Source organism: Micropterus dolomieu, linkage group LG20 (genome assembly GCF_021292245.1).
Source record: "Micropterus dolomieu isolate WLL.071019.BEF.003 ecotype Adirondacks linkage group LG20, ASM2129224v1, whole genome shotgun sequence".
In the NCBI taxonomy this organism is placed as follows: domain Eukaryota; kingdom Metazoa; phylum Chordata; class Actinopteri; order Centrarchiformes; family Centrarchidae; genus Micropterus; species Micropterus dolomieu.
The window spans coordinates 30,454,968-30,473,691 of record NC_060169.1 but is presented as its reverse complement, the minus strand read 5'-3'; the positions used below and the strand labels follow the sequence as shown (position 1 = coordinate 30,473,691).

General features: G+C 41.7%; 2 protein-coding genes across 4 annotated transcripts; one reads left to right on the top strand and one right to left on the bottom strand.

The window, feature by feature from the left end:
- tm2d3 (TM2 domain containing 3) lies at window positions 1-7,462 on the top strand. 3 transcript variants are annotated; one of them, XM_046032602.1, is made up of 7 exons: window positions 1-251; window positions 800-901; window positions 4,231-4,427; window positions 4,689-4,863; window positions 5,976-6,051; window positions 6,167-6,347; window positions 6,454-7,462. In XM_046032602.1, the coding sequence occupies exons 1-6, from the start codon at window positions 146-148 to the stop codon at window positions 6,330-6,332; spliced, it is 822 nt and encodes a 273-aa protein (XP_045888558.1). In that variant the 5' UTR covers window positions 1-145; the 3' UTR covers window positions 6,333-6,347; window positions 6,454-7,462. The 3 variants fall into 3 exon arrangements, with proteins under 3 accessions (XP_045888558.1, XP_045888557.1, XP_045888559.1); XM_046032601.1 differs by having other exon boundaries at window positions 6,167-7,462; XM_046032603.1 differs by having other exon boundaries at window positions 9-251; window positions 4,267-4,427; window positions 6,167-7,462.
- Window positions 7,463-10,755: 3,293 nt separating this feature from the next.
- larp6a (La ribonucleoprotein 6, translational regulator a) lies at window positions 10,756-16,182 on the bottom strand. The gene is made up of 3 exons (XM_046032599.1): window positions 15,296-16,182; window positions 13,392-13,584; window positions 10,756-12,698 (listed from the first exon to the last, which is right to left on the bottom strand). The coding sequence occupies exons 1-3, from the start codon at window positions 16,066-16,068 to the stop codon at window positions 11,601-11,603; spliced, it is 2,064 nt and encodes a 687-aa protein (XP_045888555.1). The 5' UTR covers window positions 16,069-16,182; the 3' UTR covers window positions 10,756-11,600.
- Between the last annotated feature and the right edge of the window lie 2,542 nt (window positions 16,183-18,724).

The following is an 18,724-nucleotide window of genomic DNA, read 5'->3' as shown; positions in this document are numbered from 1 at the left end:
CACGGTTTTAGGTAACTATAGATGATAAAACAACCAGGGAAATAGTGCTAGAGCATTAATTACTTCCCTTGCTTCAGACGGATCGCTGACTCGATTATTTCCCCTACATAACCTGAATGCAGCTCTGGTTTCCTCTGCAGCAACAATGGCCACTAGCTGTCAGACATGGAGACCGGACCGAGGACGGTGCTTCAAAACCTACGGAATTGTTACTGTTTTGTTTATGGACTTGGTATTACAATGTGTTAACGGTATGTTTAAGATACAGAGTTACACGAACTTGGCTTGCGTGTATGGTTAGATTACATTTGGGCTATTTACTAGCGTTAGCTTCCTCCCACAGAGCTAGCATTAGGTTAACGCTAGTGTTACCTATGTTAGCTAGTTAGCAATGAAAACATGGGTTGCAGTAGATGCAGCAAATCGAACAGTTGTTTGTCTTATGTAACACTAATTTCTGGTTAATTGTGTAGCATTTAATTTACAATACACGGGAGCTAACTATTGACTGTTCCTGCTAATTTGCAAGATGTGTCGCTAACAGCTAACGTTAGCGCCTCGGTGAAGTAAGTTAAAGTACTTTAATTAACGTCAGCTGGCTTAACTTAGGTGTAATGATATAACTACACGCGTTTTTAATTACCAACACATGTACTAACGTTAGACTTCTAATTTATATTTAACCATACGTTATTGACGTGTATGTGTTATGCAAAGTAACGTTGTGTTTTATAAAATCATAGCAGGGTGAGTGAGTTGGACCCGTAACTATCTTCTTTATCACCTGATTGCTTGTCAGGATACCTGAGCTCTCCTCATGTTGGTCAGGATCCCACCTACATCAAAAATGCCCAGCATGGACCTGTCATCGACAGCCCAGTGGTACCTGCTGCAGCCTCAGGTAAACGCATTAATGTAGTCAACAATCAACATTAATCATACTGACTGTAACTTAACCTTTAACTATTTTGCCAAGACTACATATAAATCAAGGGACCCTCTCTTGATGGTTTTTGTAGCACATACTATAAAGAAATACAACACTATTAAAAATAACAAGTAACATTCGTTTCTGGTTAAAAACATGCTCACACTGACCATAGAAAGCGATTTCTCATAAATAGCCTGGAATCATAAACAGCAGATCTGTGCATATCCATACCGAATTATAGTCTGGTTATGTAACCTCTGTCATTTAGTACAGTCATTATCTTTCTTAAAGTGAAGTTGTCTGTGTTGTGTTATAACATACAAAGAAGACCTATGCCCACTTTCAGAAAGCGGGATTAGTGAAAATTAGAGAGTACGTTATGCATGATGTTAAGCCTGAGATGAAGGAAACTCTGGGTTTTCTGTTTTAGAGACCGAGATGACCGCTTTTATGATCAATCTGTCATCGATGTAAGGACAGACAGTTATTTCCAGACATCGTGGATTTATCCTCAGCACAGAATAAAATCTGTCCATTGCGACTACTTGGACAGTTAATACTGCTTTGACCACTGTTAATCTGTATAAAACTAATCAATGAACAGTAATTTTCATATTGTGATTAGTCGCACTGATTGGAACATTACTGTCGTAGTTATCATGATGTAAATGATGTGAATATTTCCGAGTGAGGATGACTGTGGTGCAGCTGAAAGAAATAAATATAGTTTAAAAGTTTTTCATTATTAGCTGCTGATAATCTGAATGTATTTTGAAAGCATTTCATAAAATACGAAATGAGCAAGATTTTATTAACGTAAAATAGACATACAACTTTACAGTCAGTTTGAACCTAGCATATTAATTATTTTTTTGCAGCGGAAAATGTGTCTAGGCCACTGGGTCGGACTATAACTTTACAATCATAGGTCCGTGAGTAAACTGCGTCTTATATTGTACACATATTTTCACTTTTAGGTAGCCGATAGCCACCGTCATCTGTTCCCGTCAGGTTACAGCTGAATTTTATAGCCTATTTAAAAATTGAATGTAGCCTGATAGGTCTGTCGGAGAATTTCAGCACTTCCAGAATTCCTCTCACTTTGCTTAATTAGATAAGCAAATCTTATCAAAATGTCTTTTTTAATTTTTTAAAATACAACAGAAACACAAAGTAATTCAATTTTATTTATATAGCGCCAAATCACAACAACAGTTATCTCACAGCGCTTTTCATAAAAGAGCAGGTCTAGACCCTACTCTATGATGTTATTTACAGAAGCCCAACAGTTCCCACCAAGAGCAAGCACTAGGCGACAGAGGCAACGAAAAACTTCCTTTTAAGAGGCAGATCCATGGCTCAGGGTGGGCGGCCATCTGCCTCGACTGGTTGGGGGTGAAGGGGGGGCGGGGGGCAGAGAGAGAGAGAGGGCGAGAGAGGAACAGAGAGAGAGGGCGAGAGAGGAACAGAGAGAGAGGGCGAGAGAGGAACAGAGAGAGAGGGCGAGAGAGGACCAGAGAGAGAGAGGGCGAGAGAGGGCGAGAGAGGAACAGAGAGAGAGGGCGAGAGAGGACCAGAGAGAGAGAGAGGGCGAGAGAGGACCAGAGAGAGAGAGGGCGAGAGAGGACCAGAGAGAGAGAGGGCGAGAGAGGACCAGAGAGAGAGAGGGCGAGAGAGGACCAGAGAGAGAGAGGGCGAGAGAGGACCAGAGAGAGAGAGGGCGAGAGAGGGATAGAAGGCAGCCTACACAATATACACAGAGGTACAGACAGTAAAGGTGATGTTGCTATAAACTAAGTGAAAAATGGTACAGATATTTATAGTAGTGTTAATGATTATAATAACAATAGGACTAATAACAATAGTTGTTGCAGAGGGTGTCGAGCAGGAACACTGGGGCAGCAGGTGACTCGCAACCACAGCTCCAGAGACAGAAACACCTGCAGGAAGTGATAAGAGGAGAGAGAGGAGAGGGACGAGAAAGCACAAGACTACCGGAAAGTGGAGAAGTTGTGTTAGTAATATGCAATAATGGGATGAGGTTGCATACAGAGGGAGAGAAAGTAGAGGAGAGAGGAGCTCAGTGCATCATAGGAAATCCCCCGGCAGTCTAGGCCTATAGCAGCATAACTAAGGGATGGTTCAGGACTAACCTGAGCCAGCCCTAACTATAAGCTTTATCAAAGAGGAAAGTCTTAAGCCTACTCTTAAATGTGGAGATGATGGAGGTGTCTGCCTACTGAACCCAAACTGGAACCTGGTTCCACAGGAGAGGAGCTTGATAGCTGAACGCTCTGGCTCCCAGTCTACTTTTGGAGACTCTAGGAACCACAAGTAACCCTGCATTCTGGGAGCGCAGTGCTCTGGTGGGGTAGTAAGGTACTATGAGCTCTTTAAGATAAGATGGTGCCTGACCATTAAGAGCTTTGTAGGTAAGAAGAATGATTTTAAATTCTATTCTGGATTTTAGAGGAAGCCAATGCAGAGAAGCTAGTAGTACTCACAGCCATAATTTCAGCTTGTGGTAAAACGGTGCAACGTATTTAATGGGCATTTTGCATGTGAAAGTACAAATTACACACTTGTGTGCCCAGTGGGGAAGCAATATCCAAAAAACGTTCCGTTTTATTTTAATGCAAATTCGGAAAGTATTCATTATTTGTCACTTGATAGGCACACGGTATTGTTATACATCAACATTAGCAGTAAAAAGAATCACTTTCACCACTGAAAACATAGTTATGGATCTTATATTGCATTTCTGTCAATAGATCCTCAGAAATATTACACACTGAACCTTTTAAAAATATTGTTTTTCTTTCCCACCCTGTATCATATCAGAACTTTAGTTGTATGCCACATTTCATGCAAAGACGTGGCCCAAAGTACTTAACTTAACAAGATCAGACTATACATAATAATAATAATAATCAGACTATACATAATAATAATAATAATTAATTAATTAAAAAACAAACAATAGGTAAAATATCAATAATAAATAGAAGAGGATATATTACTCTTGTGTTGTCCAGGCTTTGAAGAGTAAATGATTTTTCAACAGTGCAAAAACAGCCTTAATGGAGCAATTAGGAGTGAAGGGACTTGTTCAGGGACCTTTTTGTTAAAGCAGAGGCAGAGTGTTAGTCATTCACCTTCAATAGCCTTATTTTCCCAATTTGGCAAGAGATTCAGCAGGATGCGGCCACAAGCCTGTTGCCACACTCATTATTGATCCCAAACATAAAGTCATAAAATTAACTCACCAAAGCTTTGTTACATTACATTGGTTCTTCTAGCTGGAAATGGAAGAACACCTGTAACTTTGTTTGCAGTGTCTCCTGCAGATGAAGAGAGCTACGCTTCCAAGTGTCCTAGTGGGGGACTGTGCAGTCGCCTGCCAGCTGATTGCATTCACTGCAATTACCAACACAACTGCACCTACAGGAAACCAGCTTCCTTCACTTGTAAACCCAAAAAAGGAGTTCTGTGTATTGTAAGTAGCAGTTTATCTTGTGTTCTGTGCTGCATAAAGGTGGCGTAAATTTGAAAGTTTATACATTGTTTAGCTCATTGATTAAAAAGGGAAATGAAACATGGCACATAAGGTCATGTTGTGCTTGTAGCATTTGTGTCATCGAAGTGTTTCTAGTCAAAAGTCCTCTAGGCAAATAGTCGCGTGTGGTGATAGAAGTTGGGATTTTAAGAAACAGCTAACTGTGTAGTAAAGACCTGTTGTGTTTTTTTGTATTTGTAGGGAGAGTCGGGACAACGGCAAGCCAACTTTTCTCTCTCCATCCCCTGTCAGTTCTGCTGGCAGCTGGACCCGTCCCAGTACCGCTGCTCAAACTCTACCAACTGTATGACAGTGTCTTGCCCACGCAAGCGCTTCAACGCCACCTGTGATGTGTTAGACCATGTGCATTGTTTAGGTATGATAAAGGCTCAACTGTAAAGTGTAATTTATACTTCTGCGGCAAATCGACGCAGAGGCTACGGCGTAGCCTGACGTGCACCTCCTCCAAAATGTAACTACACATCGCGTCGACGCGAACCGTAAGCACTGTGATTGGTCGGCTGGGTAGCCTCGCAATGCTTCGGAGCCGACCGGAAGTGCCCCGTGCTTTGTAGTAACTTTTACTAGCAGCCAAAACAGCGGCTGTAACATGGTGGATTAATACATTTGACCGTCACAACCCGAGTGTGATCCATTCAGTCGATAACATTTGAAAAGGCTACACCAGCCGCACGTATACAATTTTAACCCCAATTCACGTTAGCGGAGCGCTAAACCAGAAGTTAGTCTTCTCGACCGTCAAAAGTCAACACAGTAGATGCTGTAGCGCTACCGGCAAGTAGCGTCTGGGGGTGAAATTGCAGAATAACAGATACACCGACGCACAAGCATAATTCCTGGCTACGTGTGTAGCCTATGGCATAGCTACGCATGCTTTCAGTGGGGGTAACTGTGTTTCTGTGAGCTTTACAGATGTGAAAAACATGTAAATTGTTAGCCATTTGTGGTTGCCCTTAAGTTTCCTATGCAGGGTTAGGGTCTGTTAGGAGTTCATTAATGTGATAATGAACCATTTTTCAAACTAAATGCACAACATGTATGGAGAACAATATATCACAAAAACAGTTGTTCTGTGCTGATACATATTTGAATACATATGTAGGTGCAGAATCACAGAAACTTTTAATGTTGAGGCATCTAAAAGTAATACTATAGAGTAATCATGGCACTATATATTTTGGGAGGACTACTAGCTTTCAGTCTATCAGGTTTAAATCAGACGGAGATCTCTCACAATTAACACCGTAGCTTTTGATTTGACATCAGCATTTGTACATCCCAAAGAAGTATTTTTAAAATGAGTTTGCCACCAGCTAACCCATCAGACACGTCCCAACACAATATTTCACAAAAAATAATGCCGAGTGTTACCTTGCTTTGTTTTTTTTTTTCTGAAAAAATGTTTTCAGACCATGCAAATTTCTTTTCCTGAAATGTGTCCACTGAATGTCTTTATTTCTTATTTAGGTAAAAGGCGCTTTCAGAAACGTTTATTTTGTAACTGGACTGGTGGCTACAAATGGTCAACAGCATTAGCACTCAGGTAAACCTGCCACTAGTATCACAAATTATGACCAGCGTAGATGCTGGAAACATTCTTTTTGAATCACTAACAGTAGCTTTGTTTCATCTGTGTTTTCTCTCATTTCTTTCTGTAGCATTACGCTTGGTGGTTTTGGGGCAGATCGGTTTTATCTGGGCCAGTGGAGAGAGGGTCTAGGCAAACTGTTCAGCTTTGGAGGCTTGGGCATTTGGACTTTGATAGATGTTCTTCTGATAGGGGTTGGCTATGTGGGACCTGCTGACGGTTCGCTCTACATCTGAAGCAGAGCTCTGGAGGTTTACACTTCACACTCAGAGATTGAAGATCTGATATGCTGTGTTCTTTGCATGTTTGCCTTCCCAACCTCACGGTGCAACACTTCCTCTTCCCATCTGCTAACAGGCAGGAAGTGTTTTCTACATTACACCAACGATGACTCTACCCACACAACCATCAGATCAATCCCAATCATTCTGCGTTCATCCCCTGTTGAGATTCTGCAGATGGAGCTGTGGAGGGGGATGAGGAGCTAGTAATTATGTGTATCTGGTTGGTTTGACTAAACTGCTGGTTAGGCTCTGTCATGCTGATATATAGATAGATTTGGTTTCCTGCGGAGCATTGCTTTCACAGACCTCCTGTCACCTTGGAGCTGTGTGTTGCTCCTCCTTATTCCAAGGTAAATTCATCAATGGGGGTCAGATGGTGACATTAGACACAATAGACAGGTTGAAAGGTAATATTTATGCCCAGAAAGAAAGCATGAATATGCAGAAGGGAATATGTTCATGTGTTTTATTGACAACAAATGTTTGTTCTTGTGGATGAATTTAACTGTTATTTTACATGTACTTTATTTTTTCCCTACAATTAGTCAGCAGCACGGGCCACAAGTGTAAGAACAATGCCCTGAGGGCTGGATGAATGATACCATGGCTTTTCAAAAGCTCAAGTCAAATGTTGCAAAATGAAACTTTGAAATTGATAAAGTTCTTATGTTGTATAAATAAATACATAAGAGCTACTGTATGTTTAAACAGCAACTGGAACTGGTAGAGAACCAGAAAGTAATGCAGCGGCTAGAGCCTATAACTTTTGTTATCACTTCCTGCAATATGTACTCATCTGATTTTGTGGGAGAACGCACAGAAAATAATCTAACAGTGTATGTTTGTACATGACAAATATTGAAACACTTGTGTTGCACTAGCAAACTGCAGTTAGTTGTGGTATCCTGTGTTGGAGGTATCCTGTGCATTCAGCTAGTAATTTTCTAGAACACTGGGCTTCCCTCTCACTACATGTAAATATGTTTTCTGTTTTCAGCCTCAGGTCACAGTTTGATCTGTTTAGAACACTGTAAATGACATTTTTTAAGTTATGTAAATAAAATTGTAAAATCAAATGTTAATCTAATTGTCCTCACAGTATAGTGCTGGATATACTAGAAGCATGGCTAAATGTTTTCATTTACTTCCTAAACAATTTTGACTAGCATTTCTATGTTGAGGAACCACACACTGAATGCTAAGATGTGTTTCTGGAGCTCTATACCTTAAAAAGAGGCCAGCATCATTATCATCAGGGAACAGGACAGATGCTTTTTTTCAAGAGGCCGTGATCTTGGACCCTTTTGCTTGAACGCTGTTCTTGTAGCCTCAGAGGAATTCAGAGCTGAGGTCGTCTTCACAGATGTCTGTGCATTTCCCACGTTAAACACAGTGAGTGATGCCAGAAGCCCTTGTTACCCACAGGCGTGTGTGATAGAAGGTGGGGGTAACCTAGAGGCTGAATGCTCCCTTCCTAAACTGTTATGGGTTTTTGAGCAAGGTACCAAATTGCCTCATACAATGGTTTAACATGTTAAACCATGTCAGTTATTTCAGTAAATCAGTTACACATTTTTACAACAGCACTATTTAATTCACCAATTCATGTAGATACAATATATCCGTGCTCATGCTGCATAATGTGAGGAGAAAAAAAAAAAAGTATCACAGGAGGGAAGGGGGGGGGGGGGGATCATTTCCCATCTAGAGCTTTGTTTTTGTATCGACTTTTCCAATTGGTTGCTTTGCTGAGACTGTTGTAAATTTACTCCACCCTAATTCTAGTTCCTCAAATTTGGCACCGCCCACCCACAGCTCCCACCCACAGACTGATGCAAGTGTTTGTCACATACTGTGTTGAGGAGGAGACTTGGAAATGCTCACCTATTTACTGCAATACCACAAGTGATTTTTTTCCCCCACTTTTTGGAAACTTATGATTTAAATCCTGACAAATTACTCCGTAAATTGGCATCCACAAGATATTACCTACGATTGTTGCTACTGACTGGCCCAGCATGAGCCCAGTTTGTTTGAATCATCCTGTGTAGGTATGAGTAGGTTTTCTTGCATTGTGAACTTCTGTAAACCGTCAATGGGTATAACATTTAAAGCATATTGAATGGATGTGTTTATCCATACATCTATGTATATCAATGAGTAAATGATACATGCATTCAAAACTGTTATAACAAGGGGTTGGTAGAGTACTTAGTTTAACACAAAGCCGAACGCACAATGACATGGAAAACTAACTTCTACAATACTAAGATCAAACACAAAGCTGGAAGGCTCTTCTCTTTAGATATAGCCTGATCACATCTTAATAATCATGTCTGGAGTAAACAGCTAAATTACTCCACTAAATAGCTTTTTATTCATACATCAGTGGCTACTGCCCAATTATGAATAATGGTCAGAGTGGTATTTGGTTTTGCAGTCTATTATGATATTCCCATTTTCTGTGAGAATGAAACCATCCTTAATGAGAATTATATAGAACTTCATCTTATGAGAATAATAGTTTAATTTTTCGGCACTTATCCCAAACAGTCATTATTCACACTGTTAGAATGAACAGTCATTTGGAGTTGAACCAAAATATTGGCCGTCAAAGACACATGATATCACGACTTCCTGATTTTGAATTGCTAATTATGCAAAGAGGAGAACAAAAGTTTATTCATCCCTCTTGCGCAATCCCACTTAGTCCCACCGCAGCTCTGAATTTGAGCATCGGCTCTGACCCTCTGTCCTCCCATTATGCTCACTCCTACAGGAGATAACATCTCATACAAAAAGAGGATAAACAGAATGCTGTAACCGCATGAATTCAAAGTCTAACCACTCCATAAGCATCCAACTGTGTGCTCTCGCTCACACTTGGATGGTTGCTAAGGAGTATTTGAAACCACCTGAGGACACGACAGAAATTACAGTGACTATAAAAAGTAATAACAAACCAAAATGGAAGAAGTCCATGGGTTGTGAACACTGAATCACAATGGAGTAATTAAAATTTTGTTTATACTAATCAGCAGAGAGGGCCATCAAATGACAGTGAAGTGAAAACAATGATTAAATTAAGAACAAATGAAAAACAAAATGATTGCCTGGGTAAGTGCTCACAACCTTTGCTATGACATCCAAATCATTATTAGTGCAGCCAATAATGTTTTTAAAAAAAGGCACAGAATTAGATAAATGGAGATCACCTGTTTGTAATCAAGAAATGACAAGTGATTTTAAGGGTCAGTGCACACGTGTGTGTAAAGTATAACAGCTGGTTAGTCATTTCCAGGGTAAGACGACAAGTGAATGTTCCAGACAAGTTTGCGACAAAGCTAATTATATAACATTTCCGAGACTGAATACAAATACTTTGACACAAAAAGTAACATGGTCTTCCAAAACTGAGCTTTTTGTGCATCATACATACTGAATCCTAAATGAAGCATCATGCTGTGGGGACGCGTGTCTGCAGCAGGCCCTAGAAGGCTTATGAAAGGAGGGGTCAACTTAAATGCAGCACAATACAGACAAATCAGAGGAAAATCTGTTGCAGTCTGCAAGAGAACTGTGGGAGGCAATTTTCCAGCAAAACAACCCCAACAAAGCCAAAGCTTGACCGGAATGTACGGTATCCAAAAACAACAATGATACCGTCCAATTCAGAACAAACCTCAATCCAATCAAGCATCTGTGACGAGACTGGAAAATTGCTGTTCAATCACACGGTCTCCATGCAACTTAACAGAGCTTGGACAATGGATGAATGAGGATGTACAGAGGCACAAACCTGACAGACTTATCCACATAGACTCAAAGCTGTAAATACTACCAATAAGGTGCCTCTGCTACATATTGACTGGAGGAGGGCAATACCTGCGCAACCAGTTGTGTGCATCATATATTTGAATTCAATCAGGAATCATTTGCAGACATTCACAAAACATTCATTATTGTAAGACAGCAAAGTGGTCTAAGTGTTAAAAAAACCATTTCTTGGCATTGCAAATACCAAGATACAGGCAATTTGAATAAATGACTTGTGCAACTGGTCTCCTCCCGTTTTGTCAGTGTTAGGTTCCTTATGAGGGTTGATCTAGCTTATAATCCAACTCTGCTATCCTCCCATCTGTGCAATGCATTTAAACAAAAAAATAAATAAATAAAAAAAAAAACCCACACACCAGAACTACCAGTGTGCCAATTCTGATTTCCAAGTCTAGAATTGCTTTTATGGTCCTGGCTCAGCAAGAGTATCTCACTTGAATCTTATTTACACATTGAAGCAAAAAGATTAGATTGAGATTTTTTCAGACCATCATGACTACCTCAAAATGTGTCAAGCAAAAAGAGAAAGTCAGGCCAATTGCAATTTTAGTGATTTATTTGTACAATAGGAGTCGCACTGTACAAATACCCCAAGCTCAGATGTAAAGACAAGAACATAACAGCATCTATTCTGCCTGACCTGAACATCCCTCAAACCTCATTGTGAGAATGATGGAAACATACGCAAAAAATAAAGCTAAAAAAATAAATAAAGCAGCTACCTACTTAAATTATAGGACTAGGAGACCCTTCCCAACTGCCAAAGCATACTGAAATTAAAAGGCAAAATTAAAAAAAACAAAAAAAAAAATAATAATCTCATGTCCAAGTTTAACTGTCCAACCTTTATGGCAGTGGGGCGATTATGGACTCAGTTTAAACATGTAAAAATGGAACTCACAGTAGACAAACACAGAAAAGGCATATGGTGATATCGCTATCAAGTCCATGTGCCCATGCCACTTACACCACATTTATACACCATCCACAGACAATGTTGTGAGCTTTTCCACACAAGACAGTTTCAATAAAAAAAAAAAAAAAGATAGAAATAAACACCACACAACAAAAAGGTGGAACTTCCACTCCAACCCGCCCCCATGTAGAACAAGTTTAGACAGCGACAGAGTGACATGGTCCATTTCAAATCAATATAAATGTACATTCACTCAAATTTCCATTAGTAAATCACTAATGTTACCATGGTAACTCAAATGTTGTATAAAAATATAACAAAGACTGAAAACTAATGCACTCAACAAAAATATATCTACACAGTCTTAAATGTGGGGTGGGGGCTGAGCGACACAGCCAAGAACAGCTCAAATTTCCAATCTATCCTTACTTCTGTGGGATAAGGAATGTATAAGGATCCTCCACTTATCAAGTCTGAGTAGCAGCAGTCTTTCCCCTCTCACTAACAGTGACACAGTGAAAGCCACGGGTTCCATCGGGACCCCTTGGCAGCCTCGTCACCCCTGGTGGCAGGCCGTCAGCGTTCTGGATCTTTCTACCCAGCATCGGACTGCCAACCGGACTGCTTTCCTGAGAAGCCACCTGCTTGCGCCGCTGAACCCACGGGCTCCCTGAAGGGGTAAGACTACTGTCTGAGGAGTAGTCTGCCCAACGGCGCCCTGGTTCAGGGCTCAGTCTGCCTTCGCTGACTAAGGGAGACTTGTTGGAATGAGGAGATTTGCGCTGAGAACAGGGACTTGCACGGGGGCTGGACCAGGGACTGTTACGCGGGGACATACCAGGACTCAGGTGATTGTTCTGGAAGCTGATGCTCGCAGTGGTGGGGCTGAGCTTATTGCAGGACTGGGACTTTCTGGTCAGCCTAGGAGACGTGGGGGTACTCTCAGTCTCTGAAGAGCTGCAGGCCGAGTCGTCCCCATGGTACTGAAGCTCTCGTACTCTGCTGTTGAGCGAGCGACTCTTACGCATCCCTCCCTCCTCACGTGGCCGTTCTTTAGTTACCTTCTTCTTGGGTGGTTTGGTGCCAATCAGGACTACTTTCAACCCTAGGGAACTGGCCCCTGCATCCTCGCTCCCCACAGCTTCATTGGCTTTGACAGCAGCCTCCACCTCCTCAAACTCCACAATTGCACATTCCTCAGTACCTAGCTGAGTGTAGCGGCCGCTCAGCCTCTTCAGGTCAGCCGGCAGGTCCTTCCCTGGCTTCAGGACTCTGACAGAGGCGATGGCACCGTATGTTCCGAACGCTTTCAGCAACAGCTTCATCAGCTGCTCCTGCTGAATGGCTCCTCCCTCACTGCCTCCATTATCCTTAGTGAGAGCCGCCAGCTCTGGCCACTTCTGCAAATCACTTAACAGCAGCATGCGGCTAGGCAACGACTCACTGGCAAAGACCGGCACTGCTGATTTACGCCGCACCTTACGCCCCTCATCATTCAGCTCAAGTATCTTTGAGTGTCTCAAAGCATAAGCAGTTGTTCTCCAGTCACGAGTCAAGTGTTTCACCTGCAAAGAGACAATGCTTGTGTTATACATGCGAGATGCTACATGATTTAAGAAGGCCATTAGGTCAAATATAATCCCTGCTACAGCTTCTTTAAGGGTCATGAAGCTTCCCTTAAAAAAAAAAAAAAAAAAAATTATATTTAAATAACCGAGGCTTGTCAGCAGAATCAATCAGTAGTGTGTACCGCCATCCTTTCAGTTATACTTCCCAAATCAATATCTGACAGCATAACCGATCCAACACCAAACATCCTGGATTCACTGCATAACTCAATTTGTCACTGTATAATTTGGTCATATTTGAATCATTGTTTATATTAAAAATATGCACGGGGCTTCAGATCACTTCTGGCATAAACAGGTTTTTTTAAATCTGCATGCATAAGCCTAAACTAGCACCAGCTGTTGAATCAGTGTGATAATATCGTATCCCCAACAGCATTATGTTGACACAGAACACAGCCAAGTCATTGCTATTCAATTCTCAATTTCTTAACCTCTACGTCACTGGGAATTAAAAATGGCATGTATCAGTGCTTAAATTTGAATGTAGCATGTGATGTGCACGCTATATATAGCCCATAATATAAAAAAGATTTGAGTGCAATTTCCATCCATATCAAGACAGGGAATTCCAATTTTCTGAGTTTCCAGAGTCAGACTATACCCCAAGTGCTTCACAGTGACGGTTACCTTTTTGAATGAAGTGAGCAACTTGACGCTGACAAACCCGAGCTTGTTGCGACGGACATGTTTGAGCAGGAAGGCATCATGCTCCAGGTTCTCATCCGACAGGTAGTACTCAATCTGGACGACCAATTTCTCGATGAGCTCTGGATCTGGGGGCTGCCAGCTCTCCTCCTCCCCTCCACTGGTCCCGGCACCACTGTGTGGGAAGACAACATGCATCATGGTCAGCAGAGATTAGTATCTAGTACATCACTGAAACAGTAGAATGCTTCATATCCTAAACTGCCAATATTACAACTGTTACACATTTCACTTTCATTAATACAAAAAGCCAGAGGTTTGCAATTTGTTGGCAGGAATAAGTCCTGCCATTTCCCTTTCCAATTTTCCTTGCAGCAGTTGACAAGCTGCGTCTCCAGCCACAGTCACCATGCCTCAGTGCCAGACCTCGACACCACAGTGTCCCTGAAACTGCCAAGACCTCTCCATCTGAGGGGCACAGAGTCACAGGCTCTCCCTCCCACACGGAGTATGGTGGCTTACTAAATCAACTTCACACAATTTACAAAAACTGGTACTAACACTGCATTACTAGCACACAATTTGCAATTACAATCTCAGTCAGACACATGGAGGAAGCTGTGAAGCAACACAGTCAGGTAGCCATGCAGAGTGAGGGTCTGAATGAAATTTTGTGGATGACTCATCACCTCCTCCAGCCTCCTCCCCTCCCTCGCACACCCTTAGTCAACAGCTTTCCAGCCGGCTGACCGCACGGCTGGCACAAGCCCACTGCTTCCCCGGGATGCAAGATAAAAGACAACCACGAGGTGAGCTTTCAGAAGAGAGTACTGTTACGGTCAACACATACACAGGGAGGATTTAATTATGTGAATCAAATAACACATCACAGATGTTGGAGATACTGGACGATTTAAAAAAAAAATAAAGGCTGTGATAAAGTTCACATTGAAGTCACGAATAAGTGTACTGCCTCTGTCTGAAGGAATGTTGTAGGAATTTTAGGTGCAATAGCCACATATACTCTAAATTCCAAGCATGTGTTCAATCACATGTTCAGTGACCTTAAAATACATACTGTGTGAAAAGTGGCGGCTTTCACAGGTGTTAAAGATCTTTATGCCAGCGAGCCATTATGCATTTACCTACAAGCAAACTGGAAGGCTTGGTATGGATAGGGCAGTTTATTTTCCCCTTTGGCCTTTCTATCATTGACTCATTCTTTGTGCACTGGTCCAAGTAGTAGGGAACTTATAGGCCAGAGGATAAAAATAGCAGGCCATGACGCAGGGGAATTAGATTAAAGTGAAGGTGTCATCCTCTCCCTGTCTCTATAGCACTGATTCTGCCTACAGGTGGTTAAAAACGCTTCCCTGCCATCATACCTAGGAGAGAACAATATCCCTCAAGTTTAATGTGAGTTACACTCACAACTGTGAGCATCTATTGTCCTCCTTATACATGGTGATGCCTTTCACAGCCTTTTGTTTGTTACTGTAATAGAGCTACACCGGATTTTAGTTGATTTGTACAGCAAACTTCTACACAGCTGGCATTGTTTCAGTGAAACAAAGTAAAGCAATCCAACTGTATCGGTGTTGATCAGCCACTGGCCGTTCACAAATAAAGTTACCGGCCAATACATAATATGAAATCCGATGCAGAAATAGACTGGTAGTGTAACCTTACTGACCCAGTCTGCCTGCCATGATATTTGGGGATGCACTCACATATTGAATAAAACTAAAATGACAAATATATTAAAAGTAAGCGTCAAGGACATTTGTTTACATAATGATATAATTTACTTAAATTCAAAACCTTGCTGTCACTACAACTATCACTGCTATTAAGACATTTAACTTAAGAGTAGCAATAACTCAAACCTTGATTTGTCATGCCTTCCGATTTCGTCCTCACTGCAGCTCCCTCCAAGGAAGTCAATATTATTCGATGACACTTCCTCGGGTTCCTCGTCCTCGGCCGCTTGAATGGCCACTGTTATAGTCACCGTCCCCATTTCCTGCGTGTGCTGATCCACGGTGATTACCTCATCAATGCCCTGCTCCGCTGACGCATCTGAGGCGCACTCCGCTGGGTTCGGATTGGGGATCCCCACGGTCCCACTCATGTTCCTCGAATAAGTCAAGGTGCTTCCACCCGCTCCCTTCCCCTCTTCTGTTGTAGTAGTAGCAGCAGCAGCAGCGCCTCCCTGGAAGCTTTTAATCTTGCTCGACGCGAAGGCACAGACAGGATACGGGGTGCGTAAAGCTGCTCGACGCCTCTTCGGGCACCAGTGATGGCGGAGAAGGACCCAGGGGGCTCCGAAGACGCGCTCCACGGCTCGCCAGAGACCCCCGATCCAGATCCGACCCGACGGAGGGCCCTGATGAGCAGCGGGGCTTGTAGCAGCCAGCGAGACGCAGCCTTGAATTGGTGAGACCGACAGGCTGGAGCCTCCTTGGGCTTCTGCTGCTGCTGCTGCTGCTACTTCCTCATATGTAAGAGGCTTTCTGCTTTTGAAACGAGCTCTGGGATTGGGCCGCGGCAGCGTCTCTTCGCACTCATTCCCAACCCACCAGGAAAAGCTGACACACAACCAAGGGGGAGGCAAGAGAAAGGAGAGGCAGCGCATGAAGGCGTTCACCAAGGCGTGCATTTTTCTCTCTCTTTTCACACACGGATTTTTACACACAGAGTGGCGTCTTTTTCTGTGAAGACACGAACGGCCTGTGTCCCTAAGTAGGGGAGCAAATTCACGTGTTCCTCTCTAATTGGGAAATTGCCGTGCCAAGGACGAGCCCTTCTCTAACGCCGCTAATTGGATAATAGGCTTTCAGCGTCTGGTCGCACGCACTTGTAAGCGAAGTCATGTGCCTCAAAGAGGGAGAAAACACAATAATAGTAGATATTAATGGACGTCAAATTGGAGATTGCAAACAATTAGTAGCCTATGATATCGAATTTCCAGATTAGTTACACATTGAAGTAAAGTAAAAGTGAACTAACACTATCATACTTTCTGTCTGTCCTACATGATAGCTTTGCTGAAAACGGTCAAATTTAAGAATACTGACTTCAAGAACTATCAAAATCATCTGTTAAAAAGTACAGTTTGTAATTGCTAAATTCACTCTCAAGTCAGTAAAACTCCCATGCCCTAGTGTCCCCAAAGCTGTGGCCCTGCTCCACATGGGCCCATTGAAACCTCACTAAAATAAAACTGAAAGTAACCTATGATTATTTTATTTTTGTCTTAGGGATCCACTAATTTCATTGATGTTGATTTGTAGCACAAGGGCATAATTATGTAGGTGTTGAGAGCATTATCATTACAGTCATCTGAATATTTCTCTGTAAACTGTGCCTCAAGTCCATTTTTGTAGCTTGTTGTTGGCCTCCATCCTAATAACACAGTAAATCACCCACACCAATGTTGTTGGCTGTTGCCTGCCCTACATGAAATGTCTTTTCTCCTCCCCACAAGCCATGCTCACAGCTGGTGGGCAGTCTGACTCATTCTCTGCACCACATGCCATATAGTGCTCCAGTTTGTGTACAATGCCAATGCAATGGGGGGGTGTTTCATTAAATATGAACCGCTTTCTAGAAAATTCCTGAACCAACAGCATTTAGATGGAAATTGTTATGAAGCTGTGAGACAAACTGGAAGTGATTTCAGGATGGCACTGTAAGCAAGTAGCGGTGCAGGCCACCTCTTTTCAGTATAATACAACACAGTTCAACAGCACCACAAACTACAGCCTTTAAAATTACCATAGAGTTGAACACCTCACTGACACATTCTTGAAAAAAAATTTGTAAGACAAAGTTCACATATTACAGGGCTGTTGTGTTGGAATTGATTGGGCTACATTTATCTAGGTTTAGTAATAATCTGGAAACTCAGTATATGATCTTTTAAAAGTTAAAAGTTCTAAAATCACTCTCTGCGGATTTTCTTCTAATTTGCTTTTTTCCCACCTCTGGCTCCTATTGCTCCACCAACCCTCTAAGGAGAATCTTCTCCAGAGGATTTTCTTCTCCATCCCCCCAGTTTCACATGTCCTTTTATGCCTTTCGCTTGTAGGGTTTATGCTGCACATGTGGACCTTCAAATCCAATTCAAACATTTAAACAAATAAACTGGATTTCGGTTATTTTATGAGACTGTGATAACTCATGAGTAAAATATCTTTATGTCACCCACCATCACCTATTAGAATGAATGAAGCCTTTACAACAATTTTAACAAATCCTTTTTGAATACTTTAGGTCACTGAAAACGTGGCTGCAGGTATTTTTCACTGGCAGATGGAAGAGGCCTTTGTAACCAATCTGTTTTCCCCTTCTCGTTTTTCTGCTTTCTTGTTTGAGAATTACAGCAAAAAGTGGGGGATGGGTGTAACCATGTGAGGAAATGTTTGCAATCCTTATCTCTTGCAGCCTCCACAGCAAATACAGTGCTGTTTAGACCATAGACTGTATACATGTAAATTTGTAATTAGCATGGATGCAATTTCAACTAGAGGTCTTGGATTAAAATAATCAAAATAAAAAACAGATGTAAAGGAAGAACGTCTCTTCATTTCCCTTTACTTGTCCTGCCGATATAAGGTTTTCTGCAAGCTCATCATTACACATCACTTTGGACACTGACTTGGTTATTAAGCAAGTCAGATAACATTTAAATTAGTGGGGAAGCGGGTTACTGTGAACCATGTGACTGCAAACCCATTACCTGAACCTGTTATTCTTGTATGTGAACATAACCAAGTGTTACAATTCTTCTGGTTTCTCAGTTAAAGTCATTGACCCTGTGTATACACACAGGGTGTTGCGTTAATAATGAACTGAAGCTTGAAATCATTAATCCAGAGCTGTCATGTAATCTATTTTCTCATTGGCCGGGAACGACATAAATCTTTTCAACACCTGTGGATAAGCTAAAATAAAAATGTTTGATAAATGGATTGACTGACAAGAAAAACCAGTGTTCTCTCTTTCTGTCACACACACACACACACACACACACACACACACACACACACACACACACACACACAGGCACACACTCACTGCCAGATGGTAGAAAGCAGCAGATCTATGTAGTACATCACCTATTATAGTAATTTTTTTTTTCAACATAAGAATATGTTTACAAACAGTGTCCCTGTTTCTACATCTGCTGTCAATGAAGGCAGGAGTCAAATTGTGCTCCTGTCAACAAATCAGCATTGCTGGTACAATTACACCATGTTCATTTATGCATTTCAAAGCTAATATCTATATATGTCTACTAACCAACAGTATGT